Source organism: Bactrocera neohumeralis, unplaced genomic scaffold, assembly GCF_024586455.1.
Source record: "Bactrocera neohumeralis isolate Rockhampton unplaced genomic scaffold, APGP_CSIRO_Bneo_wtdbg2-racon-allhic-juicebox.fasta_v2 cluster09, whole genome shotgun sequence".
Classification (NCBI taxonomy): domain Eukaryota; kingdom Metazoa; phylum Arthropoda; class Insecta; order Diptera; family Tephritidae; genus Bactrocera; species Bactrocera neohumeralis.
This window is the reverse complement of record NW_026089622.1, coordinates 33,677,141-33,704,846: the sequence shown is the minus strand read 5'-3', so window position 1 is coordinate 33,704,846 and position 27,706 is coordinate 33,677,141. Positions and strand designations below refer to the sequence as shown.

Below are 27,706 nucleotides of genomic sequence, written 5' to 3'. Positions count from 1 at the left end.
TTACCACCGAGATCGTATGAAAGAGCCAGGTTGTAAATTGGACGATGGCGTAGCACCGCCCCCATTTCTCGGGACCCGACCAACCAATTTGGTACGCGGTATTCTCTTTACATTCTTATGTCACATTGTGAAAATGGACAACAACCACACCTACTTCCCATACAGCACAATTTTAATTTCCACTTGATTCGTTCAGTTTTCAGTACAGAAATCAAGAAGCAATTAATATAACGGTATAAAACTTTGCAAGAATAATGTCTGTTGTGTGCCACTTTATGACCAAAAGTTGTTTAAATCCAATAGAAACTGTTCAAACCTCTAGGTACCGAATATTTAGACCCCGGTACCTATAGTTGACTTTTGATCGAAAATTTCGGTCAATGTGCGATATATGCATCTAACTGAAATTAAGGAACAATTCTTCTCTTATAATGGAATGTCAATGTCAAAAATTTGTTAAATCGGACCAATACTTCCCTTAGTCCCCATATACTTAATATAAAGATTTTCGAACTTTAGGGTGACTTTGTATCGCATATATCGGCCAATATGTGAGTTATCATAACAGTATATATTTGTGCCTAAAATAGATAAATTTGATTGAAAACTTCGCCTACCCCCAATATAACTAATATCGGGATTTTCGCACATCCGGCTGACTTTACTCTATATGATTGGTTTTCAGTTGCAAGAGTATAAAATGTTCGTTTTCACCCGAAGTTAACCTTTCCTTACTTGTTATTTTTTTCGGCCTGACAAATAAAGCGATATGTTCACGTATTTTGATACCATTAATATTATCGCCTTCAAAATAGGCTTTTTGAGCCAATACAAGTATTCCAACTTTTAATCCAATTTTCCATACACTTGTTATAAGCATTGGCTTTTAATAGGCTTTTGGTATCGAAAACAGAAAAACCAAACAGGGGGCCAAAATATAACGAATCTGTCAACATAAGTGATGTTGGGATCCTGTGCTATCCTGTAATTGGCAGCCAATAGCCATGGATAATGTATTTTTATAATTTGCGTCTAGTTTAATAACTTTCATTGTATGTATTCTGACTTTTTGGATCTTTTATATTTTGTGACAGGCTGCGTGAAGTATCTGATAAAGTAAATAAGTTCGGTTGTGGTACACATCGAATATTTGAGCATCTTAAAATACCAGTTAAAGAAATTGTCGTAGGCCCAAACCACATTGGTGTACTATTGGAAGACGGGAAGGCATTTCGAGCGGCATTTTCTATTAATTCAGACCGTATAGATCTGAGCAGGATTGACAGCAGCAAAAGGTAATTTTTAATAAAGGTATAGTTACTGTATTTTTGATAATTTATTAATTACAGCAATATAAATAATAGCTCTAATCTGACAAATAATTCAAAAAGTGCTGCCCCATCGTCAGCAAGGCAATTAGCTCGTTCAAGAGCGCGTCTTATGCGTACAACCGGAAGATCTGGATCTGCAAATCAAAGCTCAGGTTCACGCAGCACAGGAGTAATTATTGGCAGTGGCTCATCAAGTCGTCCCATTGTAACCGTGCCTGCAACTTACGTTCCTGAAGAACTAATATCCCAAGCAGAAGTCGTTTTACAGGGTAAAAGTAGAAATCTAATTATAAGAGAATTACAGGTTGGTTCTCCTTTGGCTAATTATGAATATATGAAAAGTTAATATTCTTTGTAATTTCAGAGGACTAATTTAGATGTAAACTTAGCAGTTAATAATTTGCTGTCTCGAGATGATGAGGAAGCTGAAGATACGGAGGAAGTTGGTGATAACTATGTTCCAGAGGACTTAATATCCTTGCTCGATAATGGATTTCATGGAGATAATAGCAGCGTTATAATAGATCCTTCGGATGGCCTTTTTTCTGAAGAAATATTCAGCAACTATTCTAGTATCCGCAAGTAAGTTAGTTCATATATTTGTGATAATGTGTCCAAACATTTTCCATCATCATTAGAGTAAGCTTGACATTCACTGGTTATCATTTTCAAAACCATGAAAAATTATTGCAACTGAAAGTTAACACCTTTTCGAGGTTTAAGATTGCTACAGTATAAGCTATGTGACATATTTATATAAGTAGTAAAACGATTATTCCAAATTATAATTATCAAATTATTCGAACCTTTTTGAAATGTTAATATCGAATGATATTATCCCCCTCTAATCATTAGAGCACGTCGCCCGAGGCAAATGATAAGAATACAGTTCTATTTTGACCGTACTCAATGCCATTTTTTCTTTGAAATTTTTAAATTTACTTTGAAAGCTGTAAATAAATGAGTTGTTTGAGTGTTTTTATTTGACTATCTATTTACATGCTTTCTTTCATACAGCTTACTATTCGATCGCATACGTAGTGAAAGAAATCAGGCGAACTCAAGTAATTCTGACAATCAAGTGCGACCTTTAACAACTTCTAGTGGCGTATTGTCGTCAAATAATAGCTTGTCTGCACAAATATCATCTGTAAGTGTTGATCGAGAAGCTTTTAGTCGATGGAGAGATCGTCAATATTACGGACCTCGACGTTGGCTTAACAAGGACGATTATGTTTGGGAAAACAACGGAGGTTTGTATATATAACGAATATCTTATAGTCTGTCTTGAAACATATTTAAAATTTTAAAACTTATTTTTTTTATTAAAATATACCCCTAAAATTATATTTTCATCAAACTTTTTCTATTGCAAAGATATAAAAACTATTAGTATCTATAATTGTGCGAATACAGCTGCTATCCGACAAAATATTATAATATAAAATTGAATTGTAACCATAGACAATTGTTATTATAGTACGTACAAGTGTGCTTAAGAAGACCTGTCTACATTATTTTACGAATTTTATGGTTTGAACATATAGTATGTATTTAATATCTTTAAAGAAAATATATGTACTTAATTTTTATTTTTACAAACGATTTTGACTAACTTAAGTAAATTTAATAATTTGTCAAAATTAATATTCAAAAAATCGTTGCCTTCACTTCACTTTATTAATTTCTACAAGTAATATTTACTTGAAAAACTGTTTCAACTCCCACAAAATTTCGTAATTTCACGACAAAGGAACAAATTAATTACATTCTACTAAAAATTAACTTTTTGATTTCTAATCAACCTTATTATTTCCATTCCTTATTATTTTCCATTTCTTCATGTTTCATTTTACGGTTTCTCTCAAAAATTTGAAAAATGCTGTCAAATATTTTCCTAAAGGTCCCTAAAGTGTTAACTCAGGGTTATATCTGCATTTTCAAACATACTGATTTCTCTAGACTTCCGCAATAGGAATGTTAAGAGCGTGTAATATTATTGGCAACTAATTGTGGTATATCTGAAAAAGGTAAAACAATGATATTTTATGCCCAGAGCATACTCAAATTATGGAGGGAACACTTCTCTAGACTGTTGAAAGGCAGAGAAAGCATAACGCCAGGAGAAGGCGAATCACATTCCCCAATCGATGACGATGGAGCGAAGTTGCCATTGCCGGACCTTAAAGAAGTTCGAAAAGCAATTACTCGTCTGAAGAACAAAAAAGGGCTGGCTGACGTTTTGCTTGCCGAGCTATTTAAACACGGCGGCGAAGAACACGGCATGCATCAGCTTCTTTGTAAAATATGGTCGGACGAAAGCATGCCCAACCGATTGGAATTTAATTGTGCTCTGCCCCATCCACAAAAAAAGGTGACCCCAAAATCTGCGCCAAATACCGTGGGAAGAGTTTCTTAAACATCGGGAATAAGGTTCTAACGCGCGTATTGGGTGAAAGATTAAAGCACACCGTTAACATACTGATTGAACTTTCTCAGAGTGGCTTTAGACCTGGAAAATCAACAAAATCTTGGAAAAGACCCGTGAAAAGAGAATCGACAGCTGTTTTTGTCAGCACGAAAAGGAGCTGCCTTAATGCCGCGATGTTTGAATTTGGTATTCCCGCAAAACTAATACGGCTGCGTAAACTGACGTTGAGCAATAGCAAAATCTCTGACAGGATCGGGAAGCGCCTCTCCAAGCCGTTCTATACTAAACGAGGTTTCAGACAAGGCGATTTCCTATTGTGCGACTTCTTCAATCTGCTGCTGGAGAAAACAATTCGAGCTGCAGAACTTAATCTAGCAGGTACAATCTTTTATAAGAGTGTACAGCTCCTGGCGTATGCCGATGATATTGATATCATTGGCCTCAACACTCGCACCGTTAGTTATGCTTTCTCCAGACTGGATAAGGAAGCAAAGCAAATGGGTTTGGCAGTGAACGAGGGCAAGACAAAGATTTCTGTCATCAAACAAACAGTCGTCACACTCGCGACTAGGCTCCCACGACACTGTTGACAGTCATAACTTTGAAGTTGTAGATAATTTCGTCTAACTTGGAGCCAGCATTAACAGCAACAACAAAGTCAGCCTCGAAATCCAACCCTAAAGAACTCTTGCCAACAGGTGCTACTTCGGATTAAGCAGGCAATTGAGAAGTAATGTTCTCTCTCGTCGAACAAAGACCAAACTCTATAAGTCACTCATTATTCCCGTCCTGCTATATGGTGCAGAGGCATGGACGATGACAACATCTGATGCGTCGACGTTACGAGTTTTCGAGAAAAAGGTTCTGCGAAAGATTTATGGTCATTTGCACGTTGGCCACGGCGAATATCTCATTCGATGGAACGATGAGTTGTAATATACATATATATGTATATGACGACATTGACATAGTTCAACGAATTAAGAGACAGCGGCTGCGCTGGCTAGGTCAAGCAGAAGAGAAGCAGAGGAAGACCTCCACTCCGTTGGAAAGACCAGGTGGAGAAGGAAGAAGAATTTATCATTTAATTTTGGTTTTTTTTTTTTTAATGTAACGCAGCTTGATAGGCAACATTTTTTGGTTTCTGTTCCGGTGTACAGAAAAGATGGTTTTCCAACTCGTGAGCACGCCACGGCCGTGTGAAAAACATAACATTTCCAAATTTATGCCTCACACTATGCGACTATCTTTAGGAGATTGTCATCTCACATGCAATTTGCACTGGAAACGAAATAAGTTTGAACTGAAATGGGAAATCGTTACAACGCAAAGGAATTCCTAGAATCAAGCATTCTGCCCCTTGTATTCGATAGGTGCGTCACAATCAGTCGGGTTCCATTACACAGTTTCGTGGCATGATGATTGCGAAACATAATAACGACCGATCCTACTTTGAGACGCAAATGATGCGGTGGCATACCAAGCCTGTCCAAAGAATTTAGAAATACCACTGGATAATTCACTGCGCCGTCTTCATTGTCAAGACGATCGATCGATTTGTATGAGCGCAAGTCTCCCGGAATTTGACTTTGAATCTTCCAGTTTAAGTCAACAACATCGGTATTTTTGGCAGCTAACATTGCGCGTACACTTAAAGAATCGTAGTTACGATAATTTGGCCAATGTCCGAACATTTGTGATGAGTTCATCTTTCGTGAATTGACAAAGGGAAGATGGAATTGATATCGAACCACCGGAAGTATCAACCGAAATTCTACCATTTCCACTTTTTAGCGAAGGCCATGTAAAATGTCTTCGGCAATGTCTTTTTCGTTCCCATCCCATAATTGACGCGAATTTGAAGGCTGATACATACTTATGTCGAAATGATTATCGCGAAAAGTGTGCGAACTTCATTTTCATTCCAGTGATTGTAATTGCTGGCTTACTTCTCCAAAACTTGCACACACCGTACCATTCACAGTAAGCAATGACTCAAATAAAGTTGAACCACGTACATTAATCAATAGCAACCGAAGGTAGAAGCAGTCGTCGTTTTTCGGGTGGATTGTGTAAATTCGTCCTAATGCATTAGTTGAGAACACATCTGGATTTCAATCTACTGGTTGGCCTTGCTTTCTGTGCAACTATTTATTCTTCAATATTGTTCTACATTATTTTGTTCTATTGCTAATAGTTTCGGCAGCGCATTCGACGAAAGACATTTTAAGACTCATTTTTCTCCACCTTCGGTTACATTGTTCAAATTTTACCGAGGATCCCTAATTTTTTTCAAAATTAAATGTAGCCTATGTCAAATTGGAAGAATGTAGCATTCTATTGGTGAAAGAATTTTTTAAATCGGCCCAGTAATTTTTGAGCCTATTCATTACAAACATACAAAAATAGGTACAAATCTTTCCTCTTTATAATATTGGTGTAGATTTACATTTTTTCTGTATAAATGTTGCTGAATTTCGAATTTGTTAGAAAGTGAACAGCGTAAACATAAACATGTATTGCATCATCATTTAAGAATCCAAAATGTGTCAATTGTTCACCACATAATAATAATTTCTGAAAATCGGAAAGATTTAAATAATGTTTCTTACATTTATTTTTTATTTACATTAAATAACTTTACCGTTTTACTTTTTACTCAAATAAGTTTTAAGTTTAAATATTCAGCTTTTATTTCATTTAAGATTTGAGAAAGAGAGACATTTCATCCAGTTCTCCTCTTTGGATTTCGGAAGAATTACAACCTTGGCCGGATAAAAATGGCTTCACAAAATTTAAAACATTAGGAGCATTATATTCCGAGTTTATTGCGCTTTCAGAAAACGGAGAATTACATCAGTGGAAATGGTCAGAATTAGAACCTTACAAATCAGAGGTAAGGTAAAAATAGATAAGACCAATATTTAATTTTGAGTTGTAAGTAAAAAAATCATTAACCGCAGTGAATCGAAATATTTTGGCACATGCGTCGTATTTGATAAAAACTATGTTTTTAACAGACTTTTGTAGGTAGTTCGTATATAAGCTTAAATACATTATATCATAACTAGAAGATTAGGCCACGCGTATACAAAGTACAGGAGGAAGGGGTAAAGATCGGGGCCCACAATAATGAAACGAGCCCAGTGCTTTACAACAATTTTTTGCAAATTTATTTCTGCAACAATTCACTACAATTATTTTCATTATGACTATATATACATATATCATAAGATTAATTGCTTCTAATATTATAATTTAACATAAAATTATAGCTGAAGAAGCATATTATTTGAAAAATAAAATTTTTTGAGATCGCATCATTTCTTTAGCATCAACAAAAAATATACATATTGTAAAATGAAACTAATTTTTTTCTCAGAATACATAAGTAAAATATATTGAGGATGCACGGGGTTCTGACGAAAATGTTATTTCCGGTATCGAATCTAAAGGATTGAACTCGAAGTCTTACCGGTTCGACATAGTGCGTCCAATAAAAAATACTACCTTTTCATTTACATTACATTTTATTCTAGTTTGTTTTGAATTTCGAAAACATATATTTTTTATTTATGAATTGTTTTACTTTTAACGTAATTGAAATAAAAGCAATATATTTTATATGTTGAATTAAACTGAGACCAGTGTGCTGAATTTTACTAAAATCGGTTCAGTGGTTTAGGAAATAACGTGACATGTAATTTTTATATACAGTTTGTCAATCAATTATTTTCAAAATAAAAAAAGAATTCAAATTTATTTATAAATTCATATTTCATGAACTATAATGGTAGGTAGGTAGGAGTGCAGCCCTATCGGGCTCAATTAGCACTTGATGTGCCATTTTGATAGACTATTCGTAGAACCTCCTGTATCCGCTATTATGTTTCACCTTCTCTCTCAAACCATTTTGAGGTTTCGATGAAATTACTTATGTCCGATATGTTTTAGTGGAAATCCATTCGAAGTTTGGTGCTTGATAGATTCCAAATGTTTTGTGTCGGAAAGAAAGTGGAAGATTGTTTCCTTGTTCCCTGCTACTCCGCAGCCACGGCAGATGGCGTTGTAGGGCATACCCATTTTGGATGCAAGTTCACCAAATGGCCAGTGCTCTGTTGTGGTAGCTGTTACTCTGTAAATGCTTTTTCTTGACCTATTTAATAAGTCGTTGGTTCTTTTCCTGTCATATTTTGGCCATAATTGTTTAGTTATGACGCATTTTGTAACGTTTTTCCACCTGTTATTTGTAACTTGTTGAAATTGTCTCTTCATCTCTCCTTTGATCGATCCTAGCGGGCATGGTAATGGCCCGCCTCGGATTCGTTGAGGAAAACTCCCTTTTGCCAACTCGTCTGCTTTTTCGTTACCGAAAATGTTCCTGTGCCCGGGAACCCAGATCAAGTTTAGTTGGAGCTTGTCTTTTATTGAGCTTAGTGCTCTCTTGCAGTTGTAAACTATGCTGGAATTTGTCATAGGTGAAGCCAAGACCAGGAGCGCCGCCTGGCTATCCGTAAATATAGTTGCTTTATGTACATGCATATATTCCCGTGGTTTTCTAATAGAACTTCGCAGGGTTTTTCTATGCCTAATACTTCTGCTTGGAAGATGCTAGCCGAGTTCGGTAGACGTATAGAGAGAGATATGCCTAGATCAGCGGAGAATACCCCCGTGCCTGCTCCGCAGTCCATTTTGGACCCGTCGGTATAGACTGAGATGATATCCTCCTCTCCTATTGAACCTCTTCTCCATTCTCGTCTAGATGGTATCCTCACCTGGAAGTGTCTATTGATATCCAGCTTTGGGAGAATGTAGTCTGATTTATTAATAGTGAGCTTGTTTAGGATAACACTATGTCCGTAGTTCTACTGATTCCAACCTCCCAATTCTTTTATTCTTATCGCCGCAATAGCGGCTGTTTTGTGAATAAAAATGTCCATTGGTAGTTGATGCAGTATCACATTGAGCGCATCAGTCGGACATGACCTGATTGCTCCAGTAACACCCGCACATGCTGTTCTTTGTATACTATTTAATTTTTTAATGTTGTATTGTTTGTTTAGCGCTGTCCACCATACCAGAGCTCCATATGTAAGTATAGGTCTTATGACAGCCGTATACATCCACATGATTATACTTGGTTTGAGGCCCCAATTCTTGTTGACGATTCTCTGACAAGTATGGTAGGCCATGTATGCTTTGTTTATTCTTTTTTCTATATTTATTTTTCAGGACAGTTTGGTGTCAATCTCCACCCCCAAGTATTTAGCTGTGGGGGATAGAGTGAGTGTTGTACCGCTTAGTACCGGAAGTTGAAACTGAGGTATTTTGGTTCTGCTTGTGAATAACATCAGTTCTGTTTTTTCGGGTTAACTCCTAGTCCATTGTTTTTAGCCCATAGGTTTAACCTTCGTAGTGCTCTTTCCATAATTTCGCTGACTGTAGAAGGAAACATGTCTGATACCAACAACACTATAACGTCTGCAAATGCTACTGCTTTCACTCCAACGTTTAGTTGGAGTAGTATTTCGTTCAGCGCTACAACCCATAGAAGCGGAGAGAGGACCCCCCCCCTCTTGAGGCGTTCCTCTACTCACAAACTTGTTTGAAGCTATAATCTTCCTATTCCCAAGCATCGATAGTATCCATCTGCACACAGTGTCATCTATGTCACCATGTGCCAGGGAATTAATTATTGCATTTACTTCTATGTTATTGAAGGCGCACTCTATGTCTAGAAAAGCAGCCATGGTGTATTGTTTGTGGTGTGGTGATTTTTCAATTACACTTATCACCTCGTGAAGGGCAGCTTCGGTTGATCGGCCCTTTATGTACGCATGTTGGGACTTCGATAACTTCTCCGCCGTTATTGTTCTTACGTGTACATCTATTAGCCTTTCTAGTACTTTCAGCTTAAAGGAGGTAAGGCTTATAGGTCTAAAATCCTTGGCATTCGTGTGTTCTTCTGCCTGGTTTTGGAAGGCACACAACTTTACGTCTTTTCCAACATCTTGGGATGTAAGATAGTTGAATGCTAGCTTTGTACATAATGGGTTGTCAAAAAAGTCTTGCGGTATTTTTATTGAATTTTTTATTTATTTTTCATTGAAATTGAAATGAATTTTTGATGATTCATGCCCAGCTCTTGACCGATGCTACGGCTGCTACTATGCCGGTCTCTTTCGACCAATTCAGCGATTTTATCGCAATTTTCGACGACAGGTCTTCCGGAGCATGGCGTATCTTCGACCACCTCTACACCCGAACGAAAACGTTGAAACCATCGTTGTGCGGTGGAAATGGAAACTGTGTCGGGTCCATAAACTGCACAAATTTTATTGGCGGCTTGAGATGCATTTTTGCCTTTATCGTAGTAGTACTGTAAAATATGCCGTATTTTCTCTTTATTTTGCACCATTATTGCGACGCTATAACTCACGAACGACTTAAAAGAAACGACAATCAATCAAACACGTGTTAGCGCGTGAAATGAGCTTTCCAAAAAGGTATAGCATGACCCGATGCGACGAATAAAACTAGAACTACGCGCTTTCAGCGCCAACTTGCGAAAAGACTTTTTTGACTACCTAATATTTTCAAGCCTTTGAACCATTGGTTGTATCAGTTTTTGCAGCATTATGGGCATAATCCCGTCAGGACCTGCCGCTTTAAATAGTGCAAAACTATTTGTGGCATATTTGATTTTGCTTTTGTCTATTATTTGGCTTCGATAATCAGCTGCGTTCAACGGTGGTTCTGGTTGAACCCTCGTTGAAGGTGTTTGCTGACTTCCTCTGAAGTGCGTTTTAATTAGTACCTCTAGAGACTCTTTTGCCGAGGAGGTCCAATCACTTCCCTCCGCCCTAATGTAGGCAGTATTAATATGATCTTTGGATAGCATTTTGCTCAGCCTAGCGGTTTTTCTGCAACTTTCTATCGATGTGCAGAAAGATCGCCATGAGTTGTTTTTAGCTTTCCTGACTGCTTGTATATTTTCATAATGTGCTTATATGGCTGCCAGATTTTGGTTCTAAAACTCTCATTGAAAGCTTTCCTTAGTTGTGTTCTCAAATTCTTGAGTTCACGGTTCCACCAAGGAAGATACTTTCTCTTTTTCAGAACTGTTAGCGGTGTGGATTTATTGAACGCTGTGGTTAAGATTTTTTCCAACTTCTCTACTTCTGAATCTAGTTCCTTAAGATTACCAATACTCTTATTGCCTCCCTTTTCAAGGCATTTTGTTGCTATACTGGTAAATTTTTCCCGTGCTGTTCTTCTAGGGTTCCGGTATGTGAGAGGAGCACTGTATTTCTCGCGGATGCTGAAGAGTATCCAGGAGTGATCCGACATGGAAGGCTCATCGGATACCCTCCAGTTATCCACAACGAGACTGTTGATAGCGTGAGGTCAAGCACTTCCTCCCACCCCAGAAACCTATCCGAGCTTGGGAAAATAAAAGTTAGCTTATCGCCCTTGTTGGATATACTTAGATTACTATTCAGAATATACTGCAAGAGTGACTCACCTCTGGTGTTTATGCTGGAGCTTCCCCATACGGTGTACCTTGCGTTTACATCACACCCTATTAGGACATCTTCCTTCCTGTTCTCCTCTACTAAGAAGAAGGGCTTTTCCTTCTGTTCCACCTTTACCGCTGTTATATCTGCTGTGCTGTAATTAGGACAAAGAAATGCATTTATACTTTTATTGATAAGAATGCATGCCCTATAAGAATGCATGTTTACCTTTGTTCCGTGTGTAAAACAGGTTATAGTTGCAGCTGTTCAGCCCTTTAATGGTATCTTCATTGACCCAGGGCTCCTGTACTAGGCTGATGTCGATGCCCCCCTCGTTTTGGTTTTTCCTCCTTGATCAGCTGCCACTCATCTATACCAGGTATAGATTTGTTCTGCAGCTTAATACAGCTCAGGAGTTTTTCGCCTGGCTCCTCTCGAGAGGGTAGCCAAATGCGAGCACGAAGTCTCTTCGGAATTTTCCTGGCGGGTATAAGCCTCAATTGGAGGCCTACAAAGGCGTTGCTGATTTTAGCAACACTACCCGTCAGGAAATCTAGCGAGGCCTGGTCCGCGCACTTAATGACCCCGTAGCCCCTAAGGGTCTCAGAGGAGTCAAACTCCGGGTGAGGACCTGCAGGATTGTCGAGTACAAAGCTTAGCACCATACTCGTCGATCTCCACCCATCTTTCCTGTACCGTGCTCGGAGAGGAGGAATTTTCATCTATTATGGCCACTTGCAGGTTATCTCTTGCTACATCGCAGAAATGCCTTGCCGTGGTTGCGCTACTGTGTTCGCCTTCACTCCGCCTCGGTTTTTTGGGCAGAGTTTCTGGTATTCCTGTAATAGAGCGATTCCTCTTTTGTGAGGTACTCCTCTCCTGTTTGTTCTCTACTAGAGGTTCTGATTGCTTCTTTTTCAGGTAGCTTTCATATTCCTCTACTACTGATTTGATTGATTTGATGAACTATGATACCTTTTTATATATTTCTTAATTATTTAATTGATCTAAGTAGTCTTTATAAATTGCATGAAGAAGAATAATAAAATTCCGCAAATATTGCGCTATCAATTGTGTAATTCTTTGCAAAACGCAAACACATTTCATAGAAAATCTAAGCAGCCTAAAACGGTACTTCAAATTCGAATTTATGCACATGAGTGGCTTTGCTATGAATTCTCTGAATATAATATTTATGTTACAGACTTTGGATTGCAATGCCTGGAAAACACGCTGGTGAAAATCTTGTTCAATTAGTTTATTTAGATTAAAACAAATGAGAAACAGCTAAGGAATTAGAATAAATGTTTTCAATTAAACTTTGAACTATTTGTAATATTATTAAACGCGCTAAAAAGAAAATACGTCAAGACGTTTGGGTTTAAAAATTTTATTTTTTAAATTGAGTGAAGTACTCAAACTCGAAAAAATGCAAATTTTTCTTTAATACTTAATTATCCAGTACGTGGGATTAAAAATTTTTTTCATCACTAATAAAACAATTCTAACTAACCGTCCGTTTCGGATTTTTAAACATTACAATTTTTTATTTCTAAATCCGGTTTGTGTGATAATTTTTTTCAATGTGGTATTAAAAAAAATTAATTAGCGTTTAACGTTTAAGTTAAAGTTTTTATATTTGGGGTACTCACAACCCGTCATAAAGCGTCGTAAAATCATAAAATTATAAATTTTTACACTTGTTTAAAAAAATTGTTGGATTTCATACAAAAATGAGGTTACACATTTACAATTCTCAATGCTATGTTTTCGAATCGTTATAACTTATAACTTTATGAGACTTGTGAAAACCCTAATTGTTTATAATTTTTTCAGGTGGAGCATGCTTACCATCCAAAAACAATAAGTCTCAATATAAACGAAAAAGTGGGACAAGTTTCTGCTAACTTTATTCGTTGTTCGGTGGTAACAGAGAGTGGGCGTGTTGCAACTTGGATGGACGAACAAATAGGATATTTAGGAGCTAAACTTGAGCATCCAACAATTATGTTTAACGAATTTGTTATGGATCCCATAGCATCGATTAATGTTTGTTCCTTATATACAGCAGTAAGAACTGAAAGCAACAATGTTTATTGGTGGGGTGTTTTACCATTTGATCAACGTCGTTACTTATGGGATAAATTTCGAACAAAGTCTAAAAAACCGTTTAAATCTGTATCCTCTGATATTACTGTCGGAACTCAAGTGATAATGAAAAAATGTCCCATATATCAAGCAGGTTCTATTGGTTTTATATGTTGTAATGGTATTCCAAAGATAGGTCAGTTACAGAATTCAGTCTGGGACCTTAGCGATGTTTGTCGATTTAAAATAATTACATTAACTCCGCAACCGAGTGTGGAAAAATCACAGCTAGGCACCTGTAGCTCAATAAATACTGAAAAGGATTATATAAAGGCTCATATATCAAACACAGTAAATACACAATCAACGAGTAAATCACTAAGTTCTACAAAAGAAACAACGGATCGGATTGATATGCCTCCGCCTCCTTCACCAGCATCAAGTACATGTAGTGATACTGGCAGTGTCACTTCACATAAGCGAGCAAAGAGAATGGCTACGAAAGATGATGTTGAAAACAAAAAAGATGAAGAATTGTGGCAACTAAGAGATGTTGTTTTTGTTGAGGATAAAGTTGGACCGGTTGGAAAAGTATTAAAAGTAGATGGCGATTTTGTGGCGGTGCGTTTCCCAATTTCTCCAACATCTACGAGTTCTGTTTGTAGTAATAATAATGAAGGTAAAGACGACGATTGGCAACAGTGTCGACTTTTACGCCGCGAAGATGTTCAGATTTACAAAACAAATATGGCTTTACGTGGATTAGACTGGTTGCAAAAGATGCCGCGAAAAGTCAATATAAATGACTCAAATGGATATCAATTATTAACTATGACAGTGGACGTTCGGGGAGTACATGTTATAAAAAAACATGGATGCAAACTTTTCTACAGTCTATATAATCTATATAACAGCAAACAAGAACAAATCTGTCAGTTTCCTACAGATAGTGTATCGTTTTTAGGTGTTACTCCTAAAAATATTAACATATTCTGTAATAATGACAGCGGTGTCAGTACCAGCAATATTTTAGTTTGTGATGGAAATCGTGCTCTCTATCCAATTGCTAAAGATTGCTTGGGGTCAATAAAAGATCCCTATTGGCTGGATCTACCGCCGGTTAAAAGTGTTTCGATGAGTATGATACCATTTTCTTCAGCCGGGAATCTTAAGTCAAAATTGTGTTTAACGGCTTTAGTTTTTGAGACACAGAAACTAATGCCCCATATCTTGAGATGTGACATCAAAAATGCCTTTGCTGTCCTTAGTCGTTTAGAAAAGAACGAACGCAATGAAATTATGCCTATCACAGAAGAGCGTTGTGATGGTGGTCGTAACATTTTCCATGCATGTGTTGCCTTATCTGCCCCCACATCCAATAAGGAAGCAGACGAGAAAAGAAATATTTCAGGAAAAGAAATATTTAACCGATCATCACCATTAGCTAACACAGTTTTTTCTAACTGTCCGAATCTTTCCACACATTTGGATATAAACAATAGTATAACTACAGCCAATACTGGGCCGCCGTCAACTATGAACTCTACGGTAAATATGAGAGAGAACCGCTCCGTTAGTTTGCGAGAAATGATGAATCACTTGATTAATACTGAATCAGAGCAAAATAATCCGGCTCATAGGATAGGAACGGTAGAGGATCATCTTTATATACCACAGTGGTCAATAGATGGGACCAGCACTAGTCAAACTTTAAACGATATCGTTACCACGAGTGATGTTGAAGATAATCTTTCAAAGGGTGCATCTGGCAATGTATCAAGCATTACCTCCTCCGCAAGTATACCTACACCAAATTACGTTTTCGAACCTATACAGCGTCGAGAGCATGCAATTTTGATTTTGCAACAAATGTGTTCATCGGTTGCGTTTCGCCCTTATTTACATCAAATGCTAAGTTTCAAGGATTCTCAAGGCCGAACCCCATTTATGATATCAGTGTACACTCGTGCCTATGAAGCTGGTATAATACTTTTAAATACAATTCTAAGTTTATCAGAAAAGGATGCTTCGCTTAAAAATTCTATGATATTTCCACCTGGATCCCCTCCTGATCAATCTCCTTTATATGTTATTTGTTACAACGATACTTGTTCATTTACATGGACTGGAGCAGACCATATCAACCAGAACATTTATGAATGTAAAACATGTGGTTTAACTGGATCACTATGTTGTTGCACAGAATGTGCACGTGTATGCCACAAAGGTCATGATTGTAAATTAAAACGAACATCACCGACCGCTTATTGTGACTGTTGGGAAAAGTGTAAATGTAAAGCACTTATCGCTGGAAACCAAAATAAACGGTTTGCTCTTTTGTGCAAATTAGCTTCTTGTACTGATCTTGTAACGAGGTTCAATTCAAAAGGTGAATCAATTTTACTATTTTTAATACAGACTGTTGGCCGGCAGACAGTGGAACAAAGACAATACCGTGCTAATGCTCGTGTAAGAAATGTGGGCAGTAGTTCAGGTAGTGGCACATCACGGAAATCTTCTGCTATTGATCTTGACGCAGATATGCCAGAACATGACCTCGAACCACCAAAATTTGCTCGTAAAGCACTCGAACGGTTATTAATTGATTGGCACGCAGTCAGAGCCATGATTATGACCGGTGCTGATAAAACTGAAATTTGCCAAACGCAACCTAATTCAGTAGATGCATTGAATACTGAGAGTTATAATATGTATGTTCTAAACCAACAGGGATCTACACTTTTAGATAAATTTACCCACAATTTATTTGTTAAGTGTAGTGGAGATCATCTGGATACCCTTTTGATGACATTATTGCGTGAAATGCAGGACGATACCACTGCAGGTCGTCGAGAAGAAGCTGAATCAGTTGCACGTCGGTTTGTACGGTCTGTAGTACGGGTCTTTGTTATTTTCAGTTTAGAGAAAATGCCGAATCCAGAACGGAGAAAATCAAATTTAGCTTCGAACAAACATATTCAAAGCTGTGTAAAAGTTTTTCAATCTCTATATAAAATTTCTATTGAAGAATTGTGTGAGGTATCTGAATCTCTTATTGCACCAGTACGTCTTGGCATTGTTCGACCAACGGCTCCATTTACTATGTCTTCTACAAGTATTGATGTAAGTATTTTACGCTTTTATGCATTTAAAGCTATAAGTACCCTACAACTACTCCAGGTAGACTCGCAACAATAAATTGAACGACATTTTAATGCGACATAAATACGCCCGATATACATACATACATATGTATTTTACAACTCGAAGATTTTGGCTTAAAAGACTTATGATTTTTTAAATAAAAATTAACACAATAAATTTTAATTAATGTTTAAATAGATAATAAATAATAAAATAAATACCAGCTTGGATTCATATAACAACGGGGACAATATCGGAGCCAAAGCTGATGTGCTCCTCATTCGAAAATACTTGGAGGAAATGATCAGTTGAAAGCATTTTTAACAATGGTGTTTTGCAGTTTTATAATCTTAAATAAAAATGCATTCTGTTTTTTTTCTAATCGAGGTAAAGGTAGATTTCCACAGACTTGAATTTTCTAAGATACTACATATATAATTGTTAACTATAATTAATAGCGAATTTGGTTATTTTGGTTACAACGGTCTGAGAAATATACATGAAACCTAAATTTTTAGCCCACAGGTGCCCCTTGCTACTCCGTTCTTGTTTAGCGAATTACAGTTCTATATCTTAATTTAGTGCTAAGTTATGGGACATTATAAGTCTTCGTTTAATGGCGTTTTGTGGTCCGATACTTATATATCAAGTTTCAGTACGATATCTCCATTTTTACTCAAGTTACAGCTTGAACTGACGGACGGACCCAAAGACAGTCACTCGGATTTCAATTCGTCCCATCGTCCTGATCATTTATATATACATATAGCCCTATATCTAACTCGATTAGTTTTAGGTGCAGCAAAATGTTGCAAGAGTAAAAAAGGTAAAATATACAATTCAACTTTTAGTCAGGTTGAGTTGTAATTGAAAATAAGCCGTAATATGACGTAAAATTACATAACCTCAGCGTATTCCTGACACATTAAATTGTCGTTTAATATTGATGAAAGTAAAACTAAATTTACCTTAAAAACGATTAATTATTGTTGTGATATATTTACGTTTGAACTTATACAAAATAGTACACACAATTGTTGCCACATTTTAATATAATCTAAATAAAAAAATTGTGAAATATATTCGGTTAGAGCTCGGATGATTTATTTAGCGTTGAACCCCTGGCCCCCTCATCCGCCACTGAATCATTATCAGAACCTGCATCAAGTCATGAGGAGAATCAATCAGTTGCACCTGGATATAATATTCAATCAAATTTTTCAATTGACAACATAGATGGTAAGAAAAAATAAATTATTATAAATTTGATTTTACCATTATTTTTTAACGTTTTATTACTTGATGACATATTTTTTGTTCTATGCAAAATATATGAACCATTGAATATAACAGGTTAGGCACCCAAGTCAGATTTGCTTAGTTGAAATTTCCGATTTGTAAATTCATTTTGATTATCAGTGATGCCACAGAATCATTGGATTATCATTTTTGAAAGTAAGCAAGCGCAGTTTTCGACATACTTGGTGATTTTTATTCTTTGAACCAGATTAACAAACTAAAAATTTCTTTCAAACACAAAATAAGCATTACAAATGCATTAAATTTGGAATATAGTAGCAGCGATTGCAGCTTTTATGTAATTGGAGGAAGAAAGTAAGATTTTACTGAAAAATTACATAATCAAATTAAAGTTTTGGACTACTGTACTTCACTTCCTAAATAAAGGCATTTCTTTGATTTAGGTGCTAAATCCTTATAAATTAGATTAGATATAAGCTTTGTACATATTAATTTTTGTGTAATGAAATCTAATTAAATAATTGTTTTTTTTTTTCATTCGCGTTCAAAGTGGCTACAATTCTTCATTGGGATGTTCTCGTACTCTTGCACAAAATTTCACGAAATACAAAAATATGCAAGAGTACTAGAATACCCCAATACCTATTTGTGGCGAACAAGTGTATACGAATAGCTTCTTTAAGCTTCATTTTATAAGTTATACATCTAAATAATTCCAATTTATATTTTTAGTTTTACGAGATGCTCAAGAGGGTGAAGAAACTAACAACAGGGGCAACAGTAATCTTGGCCAAGAAGAGGATATTCTAGATTCTGCTCGAAATGAAGAAGTTCTTCAGGACGATGAAAGTGATAATGATTTTCCATTTAACGATCCAGAAACTGAATCTGATTCTGATGATAATCAAAGTAATCAAGATGCACAAAGGAGCGTACAAACTGGGGCAACAATTGGTTCAGAGACAGGTGAATTTTGAACAAATTCTTAAATTTAAATATTTAAGTATCGTATATAAATATGTTTTACTCCGATTAAAATGTGCTAATTCCCCCAAAAGTTTCCAAAAAGAAATGGTCATAAGTATTTCCGCGTTTGATACTGCGCAATCAAGAACATAAAAATGAGTAAATCAAGTTCTCATTTTTATAACAGTGATTAAAATCTGAAAAACAGTATTTGCTGATTTTTAAGTGCACATTTACATAATAATGGTCGAAGGGGTCATTGTTCATATATGGAAAAGAATAAAAGTGTAGAATATTATAGACTAAAAATCACAATATTAAAAAAAAAACAGTTTAAGAATATATTACGGGAGTGAAAATCTGATAAGCCTAATCGGAGTAAAAACACAGGTTACTCAAAACAATATATCATCTATAAAAATCTATGTATTGCAAAACCTTACGTAAGGGTAAAAAGGCTTATAGCTGGATCAGCGAACAACGTAAACACGTGGCCCGTGTCAGCTGATACGACCTATCCTATGGGAGAATTAGATTAATACAAATTATATATACTTTTCTTATTTTGAAAAACACGATTGCGTAAAATTAGTGAATCATCTAAGTTAAGGGGTTAGATCGGTTTAAAAATCTCAAAAAATCCATTTTTTTGTTTGCTTTATTAAATTCTACAATACCTCTAGAATATTGTCCTAAATTTTAAAGTTGATCTGAGTAATAATTTCGGAGATACAGCCTTGAGAACTTCTGCGTTCGAGGCTAGCTGCGCTAAGTTCCCCGTTTTTAAACGTGTTTTTCTCGAAACTGTGTTTTTGAAGTCGGTGGACACGATTTTTCGAAAAGTTATCGACCGATTAAGTTCGTATTGTGTACACGTTTTTAAAATAAAATTATCTAGTTATTAAATGATGGATTTTTTCTTGTTTAATTACAACTTTTTTTTAACCAATAAATGGCGAAAATTTGAACAAAAAATGAGATTTTTTGTTCAAAGTGTGAGAAAAAAGGAAAATTTTAATATTTTTTTATTTCGTACGTTCAAAAACGAGATTTAGATAGATACTAACGGAATATGCTTAGTTTTTTTAATTTTGTATGAACTAATAATAAGTTATACTGTCACGGCGAAAGAACTTTTTTGTGAGACACCCAGGGAAACGGCTGAATTTTCAAGATTTTACTTTTAATATAACATATTATAATTTTCAAATATATGATTGCTTATATTTAAAAAAAATCGTAAAAATACCTTTTTTTGTACCTCTGAAACCCACCTAACCTCTTAAACAAATTCCCGTAATACTCTTACAACATTTCTCAAGACCTAAAACTAATTTAGATAGTTAAATATAGAAGTATTATAATTAAACCTCTATAGAATCGCAATAAATATAAGTGTTATAACTAAACCTCTAATTAAGACTCAAAACTTTAATTTGCTACAAGGAATCGCAGTAAGGAGCGGCATCTGTGGGTTAAAAACTCTTTAAAAGTGTGCGTGGCCCTACCTCTAATAGGTTTAGTGTATATAGCTCTCAATCCTATAAAGATATATCAACGAAATTTTTTAGTAAAATGTTTTTCTAGCACCTTCTCTCATAGGGATGAAAGATGTCTTTCAAGTTTTAAAAATCAATAAAATATATTTCCATTTTTAAGAGGGATTATTTGTCATATGAATCATTCACAATGGTGAAACTCATCTAAAGAGTATTTTAAGCAGTGAGAATAGTGATTATACTATTTTAAAAAAGTATATGCATACATCTAATATCGATTCGACACAATTACTTTCTTGCTGCTTTTATTTAATAAAATTAATTTAAATAAATTCATGCCGTTTTTTTTCATTTTATCGTTTTTTGGCGACTTATACTAGATACTTATAATAGAAACCCCTCAGACACAAAACATTGAACTCTCGCCACTAGGCCCTCACGTCACGTCATGTTGACAGTCATAACTTTGAAGTCTTAGATAATTTCGTCTATCTTGGAACTAGTGTAAACACTAACAATAATGTCAGCCTGACAACAAAATAATTCTTGCCAACAGGTGCTACCTCGGACTGAGTAAGCAATTGAGAAGTAAAGTCCTCTCTCGACGAACAAAAACCAAACTCTATAAGTCACTCATTATTCCCGTTCTGTTATAAGGTGCAGAGGGGCATGGACGATGACAATAACTGAAATATGTATGGTCCTTTGCGCGTTGGCCACGGCGAATGTCGTATTCGATGGAACGATGAGCTGACGACGACATTGACATAGTTCAGCGAATTAAAAGACAGTGGCTACGTAAACACTCTAGCTCTGAAAGTATTCGACGCAGTACTCGCGGGGGGAAGCAGAGGAAGAGGAAGACCTCCACTCCTTTGGAAGGAACAGGTGATGAAGGACCTGGCTTCGCTTGGAATCTCCAATTGGCACCACGTAGCGAAAAAAAGAAACGACTGGCGCACTTTTGTTAACTCTGCAACAATCGCGTAAGCGGTGTCTACGCCAGTAAAGAAGAAAGAAGACCGTTCTAAAAATTTAACTTATAATACTTCCAAAGTTTCACAGAATAATAAAATAATTATTATTTCGTTGAAAAGTCTCGATTTTTTAACACAGCATGGAGGCATAGAGTCTATGAGATCCGGCAACGTTTTATTGGAATTCCTTTTAAAGTTTCTTTCACTACTTGCCATAAATCTCTCGAGTTGGTTGGTTTCTGATCAGCTACTCTTCTTGATATCGGTCCACAATTTTTCTATGGGGCTGAGATCAGGAGACTGAGCTGACCACCGCATAACCTCAACCCCGTTGGCCCTAAACCATTCTTTTGCGCACTTGCTAGTATGTTTAGGGTCATTATCCTGCTAATATACCCATATCAATGGCATATTCCATGAGGTATATGGTCACGTTACCTTATCTAACATTTTGGCATATTCCCATAGCCACATATTGATCCATGATAGCTTGAATTAAGTGAATTGGACCAATACCACTATGTGAAAAACAACCCCGTACCATTATTTTGGCGCCGCCATGTTTTACGGTTTTTGTTGTAAAACGGGGATTATCGGAGGTGTTGTGGAATCTAAGATAGAATTGCTTGCCTGTCAGAATTGCAATGCAATTCTGATTTTCAATGGTGTTACAGAATCTGTTTGGATTTTCGTCTTTTCGAACATACGCAAAACCAATATTCGAATACGCTGTTCACTAATGTGACAAAATTTGCAAATTAATACATTTGGATGCAATCTTATTAAAGTTTTTAATAAGTACCGAATTAAAGGAAGATTTTAAGAGATAACATCGAATGAATAAAGACGCATTTGGGTGTTAAATTACGATTATTAGGTTTTGTAAATCTTCTTTAAATATCCGGATTTTTTCCTAAAAACTCAATAATTAAGACATTTAGTGTTTTATACTTATGTTTTCCCCTATAGAAATAAAGATAAATTAATTCATAACAATAAAATAACTTGATTTCTTAACTAAAGTTTTAAATCTATGAGCGACTATCTTCTTGCTTTGTTTCTGATCGCAAAACCGATAAAATTGGATTCCGTAACACCCAAAACTGATACAAATTCTGTTTCGAAATAATATCTGCATTCATGAGATCTACTTTTATTGATCGGTTTCAATTCTGATTCCGACAACTATCAGATTGCACAACACCTCTGTATATTCTGAGTTATGGACCGGACAAAGTTCCTATAACCTGTACTACCAAATAACTCAATTTTAGATTCGTCTGACAACAATAAATTTGGCCATTTGGACACAGGCCATGAGCTATGCCCTTTTGCAAATTGTTTGCGGTCTTCCACGTGCTTCTTTTTGGGTAGCGGTACTTATCGTGGACTTCTGGCAAATAATTTGTTCTGCGCCAAACAGTTTTTGCAGTTAACTACCAAATTTAGTTCGTCACGGATGCTCCTTGCTGATGCAAAAGGATTAATTTTGCAGTATCGTACTATATTGCGATCGTCTGCAGTGGATTTTTGCGCATTCGTCCACGAGTTTCATTTTTATTTCTATAATTGAAAGCATTTACTACCATTTGAGGAGAGCACTTTTTGAATTCTTGGATCTCTTTATAAGTTTTTCCTACTTTTCTCAATTTTTTTTATCGTTTCCTGCTTTTCCTCTGTACAACTGGAGTTAACCCAATGAAAAACTAATTAAAAATGCTGCTAAACTATGAAACTACAATTACTTTTCTAATTTTGTTAATATTTTTTATGTTAAGGACTATTTTGAAAACGAAATATCTAACACTCCTAATATTTTGTGGAAGGCAATAAAACTGTCTCCGAGAACTAGCAAAGCAGAAGTAGAATAACAATTATCACAATAAAAATGGGTTTTTGCATTTTAATGCTCCCCCCAAATTTTGTACTCTGGATCCGTCCCTGACCGTTACTGTACAGCGTCATTTATGTGTGATTTAAAAAAGTTATGCAGCCAAACACATTTTTCATATTGTCACTCCTATTATTTTGTGGACAACTGTATATCCGACTCTTCCTTCATAATGATTTTTTTAGTCAAAAAGTATGCATTATTATTTTCTGTCCCTGATTTATGCACATTTCAGAAGTTTTAACTTTAATTTCATATAACCCTTTATTACTTAAAGCCAAAATTTGTTCTTGATAAAATAATTTGATCCAAAATTCTCGTTTCCGTAAATTTTGCCATTTGACAGTTTTTTTATGTTACCTCTTTAGGTTCTGTTGTTTCGTGATGCAATCTTGTCCCTATCATTTTATTTAAATTTTGTTACCTTAATACGATACCTGTTTTCGTTTTTTAAGCATTAAAAGATTTTGCACTTGCAGATATTGGGGTCCTTTTTCTTGAAGACGAATCTGGCGATTCTTCGCCGCAAGAGGAGGAAGCTTCTGAGGATGGCGAAACAGACGAACAATCAGATGAATTTAATTTCGGAGATCAGCAATTGGAACGTCGAAATACAAGTAATAATACCCGTAATGATTTAGCTCCACAATCTATGCAATGGGCGATAAGAAATAGAGATATATCTCGCTCTTCTGTTCGTGTACCAGCTGGATCAAACTTAGTTTTTATTGACCCTATGGCGTTACGTCGCTCTACTGTTCCAACAAGTTCTAATGTAGCTGCTCCACCCCAAGAGCATCAGACTATGGCAACAACCGCAAGCAACTTGGCTCGTGCATTCGGTATTGTCATCCGGCAAATATCAGATCTGCTTAATAATTTTACTTATCAACTTACAACTGAAATTGAGAAGACTACATATAAAACACAAATGGAAGAAGCAATTCAATTACAAGTAAGCTTTAACGAATTATATATAGATTTTAAATATTGTCCTTACAATGAACAAATATGTACCTCCAATATTTATTTAAATTTTTTGTTGAACTGTTTTTTCTAGTGTGTATATCGTACTCAACGTGAGGAAATTGGCAATGCCTGGTAGATATCTTCCTCCTTTTTTGTTGTATCAAATGTACGTTTACGACGTTATTATGTCACTCAGTTAATATACATACATATGTATAAATGATCAGCGTGACGAGCTGAATTGATTTAGCCATGCTTTGTATGTATATACACCAAATAGTCCCTACGTTTTTAAGATATTGTCTGAAATTTTGCATACCTTTTTTTTCATTTGGCGGAATCACCATTTATTTTATATTTGACCAGATATCTTCACGAAATTTGGCAGAGGGGCAAAATCACGTCAATCCCCCTTGATCCCCTGATAAAGTAGACAGATCATAAAAACTACGTTCAGATATATTTTTCCTAAGTGCATTGAAAATTGTATCCCCCAAACGCTTTTTGAAATTTTAACTTTAAATATTTTTAAATGAAAATTTTAGGTAGTTTTAATTACAAATTATATTTAAATAACCGATAAAGATAAATTGGTGAAATTTTCATGATTTTAAAGTATTAATAAATATAAATAATTTGTATTCTCTTGCAACCTTATGTTTTCGTTTTTTAACTGTTGTATGTATCACCTAAAACTCATCGAAATAGATATAGGGTTATATATGCGGTCTATTTCTTGGTACTGTGCGAACGTAGAAAAGTTAAAAAAGTAACACTTAAATAACACTAAACTTAACAGCCTTCCATAGTTGTGTGGATAGTGTCGGCTTACATCGGGACTACAACCACGCCTTCCCATACAGCAATTTTAAATTTCACATGATTATTTCACTTTGAACTACACAAACTAAGCCCCAATTAATATATTGAGAAAAAACTTTGCACGAATAGTGGTTTTAAGGTATGCCATCTCGAGTCTAAAAATTGTCAAAATCGAACCATAATAGTTCAAGCCCCCACATACTGAATATGAGGTCCCCAGTACATATGGTGACGTTTTGCAGAAAATATCGGTCAATTTGTGAGAGACGTTATTGATATTCGGGGAAATGTTTCTTTGATAATAATATACCCTTGTGTCAAAACTTGAATTGGGACAATACTTCCCTTAGCCCCCATATACCTAATATAAAGATTTTCGGGCCAATATGGGGGTTGTTTTTATGAAATTGAGAGAGCGTATTTTTTCAATACGAGAGTTTTTTTTATCTTTGTGCCTAAAATGGATAAATCGAGAGAAATTTCGCAACATTCGGCTATACTACATATTCATATCTATAAGTTTATATTTATCTATATGTACCCTGCTTGCGAAAAGAAGAAACGACTGGCGCGCTGTTGTTAACTCGGCTATAATCGCGTAAGCGGTGTCTACGCCAATTAAGAAGAAGAAGAAGACCCTGCCAGCCACGAGCGGTTAAAAAACCAGTGAAACAGTAGGTAGTAAAGTAGTTAAAAAAAGTGGTTAAATTGCGTGAAGATTCTAACCACTTTTCCCCTCACACGTACGTCTACATGTCACCATACATTTCTGTTGCAGTCATTCAGCAGTGTCATATAAAAAAGTATATCTGCTCTAATATCCCCAATCGACGGCTGATGTAGGGTTGCATTTTCTCTTTTTAAACAGCTGATGTAGAGTTGCAATTTTTGATTCCGATTTCGCAGTATTTTTCTCTCGAAAACTCGTAACGTTGACTCATCGGTTTTTGTCATCGCCCAAGCCCCTGCACCATACAGCAGGACGGGAATTATTAGCGACTTATAGAGTTTAGCTCTTGTTCGTCGAGAGAGGACTTTACTTTTCAATTGCCTACTCAGTCCGAAGTAGTACTTGTTGGCAAGAGCAATCCTGCGTTGGATTTTCAGGCTGACATTGTTGGTCGTGTTAATGCTGGTTCCTAAATAGACGAAATTATCTACAACTTCAAAGTCATGACTGTCAACAGTGACGTGAGAGCCAAGTCGCGAGTGCGACGACTGTTTGTTTGATGACAGGAGATATTTCGTTTTGCCCTCGTTCACTGCCAGACCCATTTTCTGTGCTTCCTTGTCCAGCCTGGAGAAAGCAGAACTAACGGCGCGGGTGTTAAGGCCGATGATATCAATATCATCGGCATACGCCAGCAGCTGTACACTCTTATAGAAGATGGTACCTTCTCTATTTAGTTCTGCAGCTCGAACTATTTTCTCCAGAAGCAGGTTGAGGAAGTCGCACGATAGTCGTCGCCTTGTCTGAAACCTCGTTTGGTATCGAACGGCTCGGAGAGGTCCTTCCCGATCCTGACGGAGCTTTTGGTGTTACTCAACGTCAGTTTACACAGCCGTATTAGTTTTGCGGGCATACAAAATTCAGACATCGCGGCATAAAGACAGCTCCGTTTCGTGCTATCGAAAGCAGCTTTGAAATCGACGAAGAGGTGGTGTGTGTCGATTCTTCTTTCACGGGTATTTTCCAAGATTTGGCGCATGGTGAATATCTGGTCGGTTGTTGATTTTCCAGGTCTGAAGCCACACTGATAAGGTCCAATCAGTTTGTTGACGGTGGGCTTTAATCTTTCACACAATACGCTCGATAGATCCTTATATGCGATGTTGAGGAGGCTTGTCCCACGGTAGTTGGCGCAGATTTTGGGGTCTCCTTTTTTATGGATTGGGCATAGCACACTTAAATTCCAATCGTTGGGCATGCTTTCGTTCGACCATATTTTATAAAGAAGCTGATGCATGCTCCTTATCAGTTCTTCTTCGTTTGAATAGCTCGGCCGGTAATGCATCGGCCCCCGCCGATGGGGGTTTTGAAACCTTCTGTAAGACGCCGCATTTTTTCGTAGAATTTTCGAGCATTGCCCCTGTCGGCCAGCTTATCAAGCTCTTCGTACTCACGCATTTCGGCCTCTTTCTTTTTCTGTCTGCAAATGCGTCTCGCTTCCCTCTTCAACTCTCGGTAGCTATCCCATCCCGCACGTATTGTGGTCGATCGTAACGTTGCGAGGTAGGCAGTCTGTTTTCTCTCCGCTGCGACACGGCACTCTTCGTCGTACCAGCTGTTCTTTTGCACTTTCCGCACGTAAGGAGTTTGAAATGCGGTCCCACAGTTCCCTTATACCGAGTTGTTGACGAGTGCTTTCAGATAGCAGGAGTTCAAGCCTAGTAGCAAATCGTTCGGCTGTCTGTTGTGATTGCAGCTTTTCGACGTCGAACCTTCCTTGTGTTTGTTTACCTGCGTTTTTTGCTGCACAGATGCGGGTGCGAATCTTGGCTGCAACAAGATAGTGGTGCGAGTCGATGTTAGGACCTCGGAGCGTACGCACGTCTAGAACACTGGAGACGTGTCTTCCGTCTATCACAACATGATCGATCTGGTTGGTGGCTTTTCGATTCGGAGACAGCCAGGTAGCTTGATGTATTTTCTTGTGCTGGAATCTAGTACCACAGATAACCATATTTCGGGCTCCGGCGAAGTCGATTAGCCTCAGCCCATTTGGGGATGTTTCGTCGTGGAGGCTGAATTTACCGACCGTAGTGCCAAATATACCTTCTTTGCCCACCCTGGCGTTAAAGTCGCCAAGC

At 36.6% G+C, this 27,706-nt stretch overlaps 2 protein-coding genes across 3 annotated transcripts in view; one reads left to right on the top strand and one right to left on the bottom strand.

Annotated features, from left to right (window-relative positions):
• Nucleotides 1-27,706, bottom strand: part of LOC126764085 (uncharacterized) — a 532,840-nt gene that overhangs the window by 327,383 nt on the left and 177,751 nt on the right. The window lies entirely within an intron of this gene.
• Nucleotides 1-27,706, top strand: part of LOC126764037 (E3 ubiquitin-protein ligase hyd) — an 84,430-nt gene that overhangs the window by 17,117 nt on the left and 39,607 nt on the right. Inside the window, exons 2-10 of one of the 2 annotated variants that reach the window (XM_050481763.1) lie at nucleotides 1,095-1,295; nucleotides 1,365-1,635; nucleotides 1,696-1,913; nucleotides 2,349-2,584; nucleotides 6,468-6,658; nucleotides 13,116-16,490; nucleotides 17,603-17,750; nucleotides 18,504-18,737; nucleotides 23,584-24,059. In XM_050481763.1, the coding sequence (XP_050337720.1) occupies nucleotides 1,095-1,295; nucleotides 1,365-1,635; nucleotides 1,696-1,913; nucleotides 2,349-2,584; nucleotides 6,468-6,658; nucleotides 13,116-16,490; nucleotides 17,603-17,750; nucleotides 18,504-18,737; nucleotides 23,584-24,059 (5,350 nt within the window). Of the gene's footprint in view, nucleotides 1-1,094; nucleotides 1,296-1,349; nucleotides 1,636-1,695; nucleotides 1,914-2,348; nucleotides 2,585-6,467; nucleotides 6,659-13,115; nucleotides 16,491-17,602; nucleotides 17,751-18,503; nucleotides 18,738-23,583; nucleotides 24,060-27,706 lie in introns of both variants that reach the window. The other variant, XM_050481762.1, reaches the window with a different exon arrangement.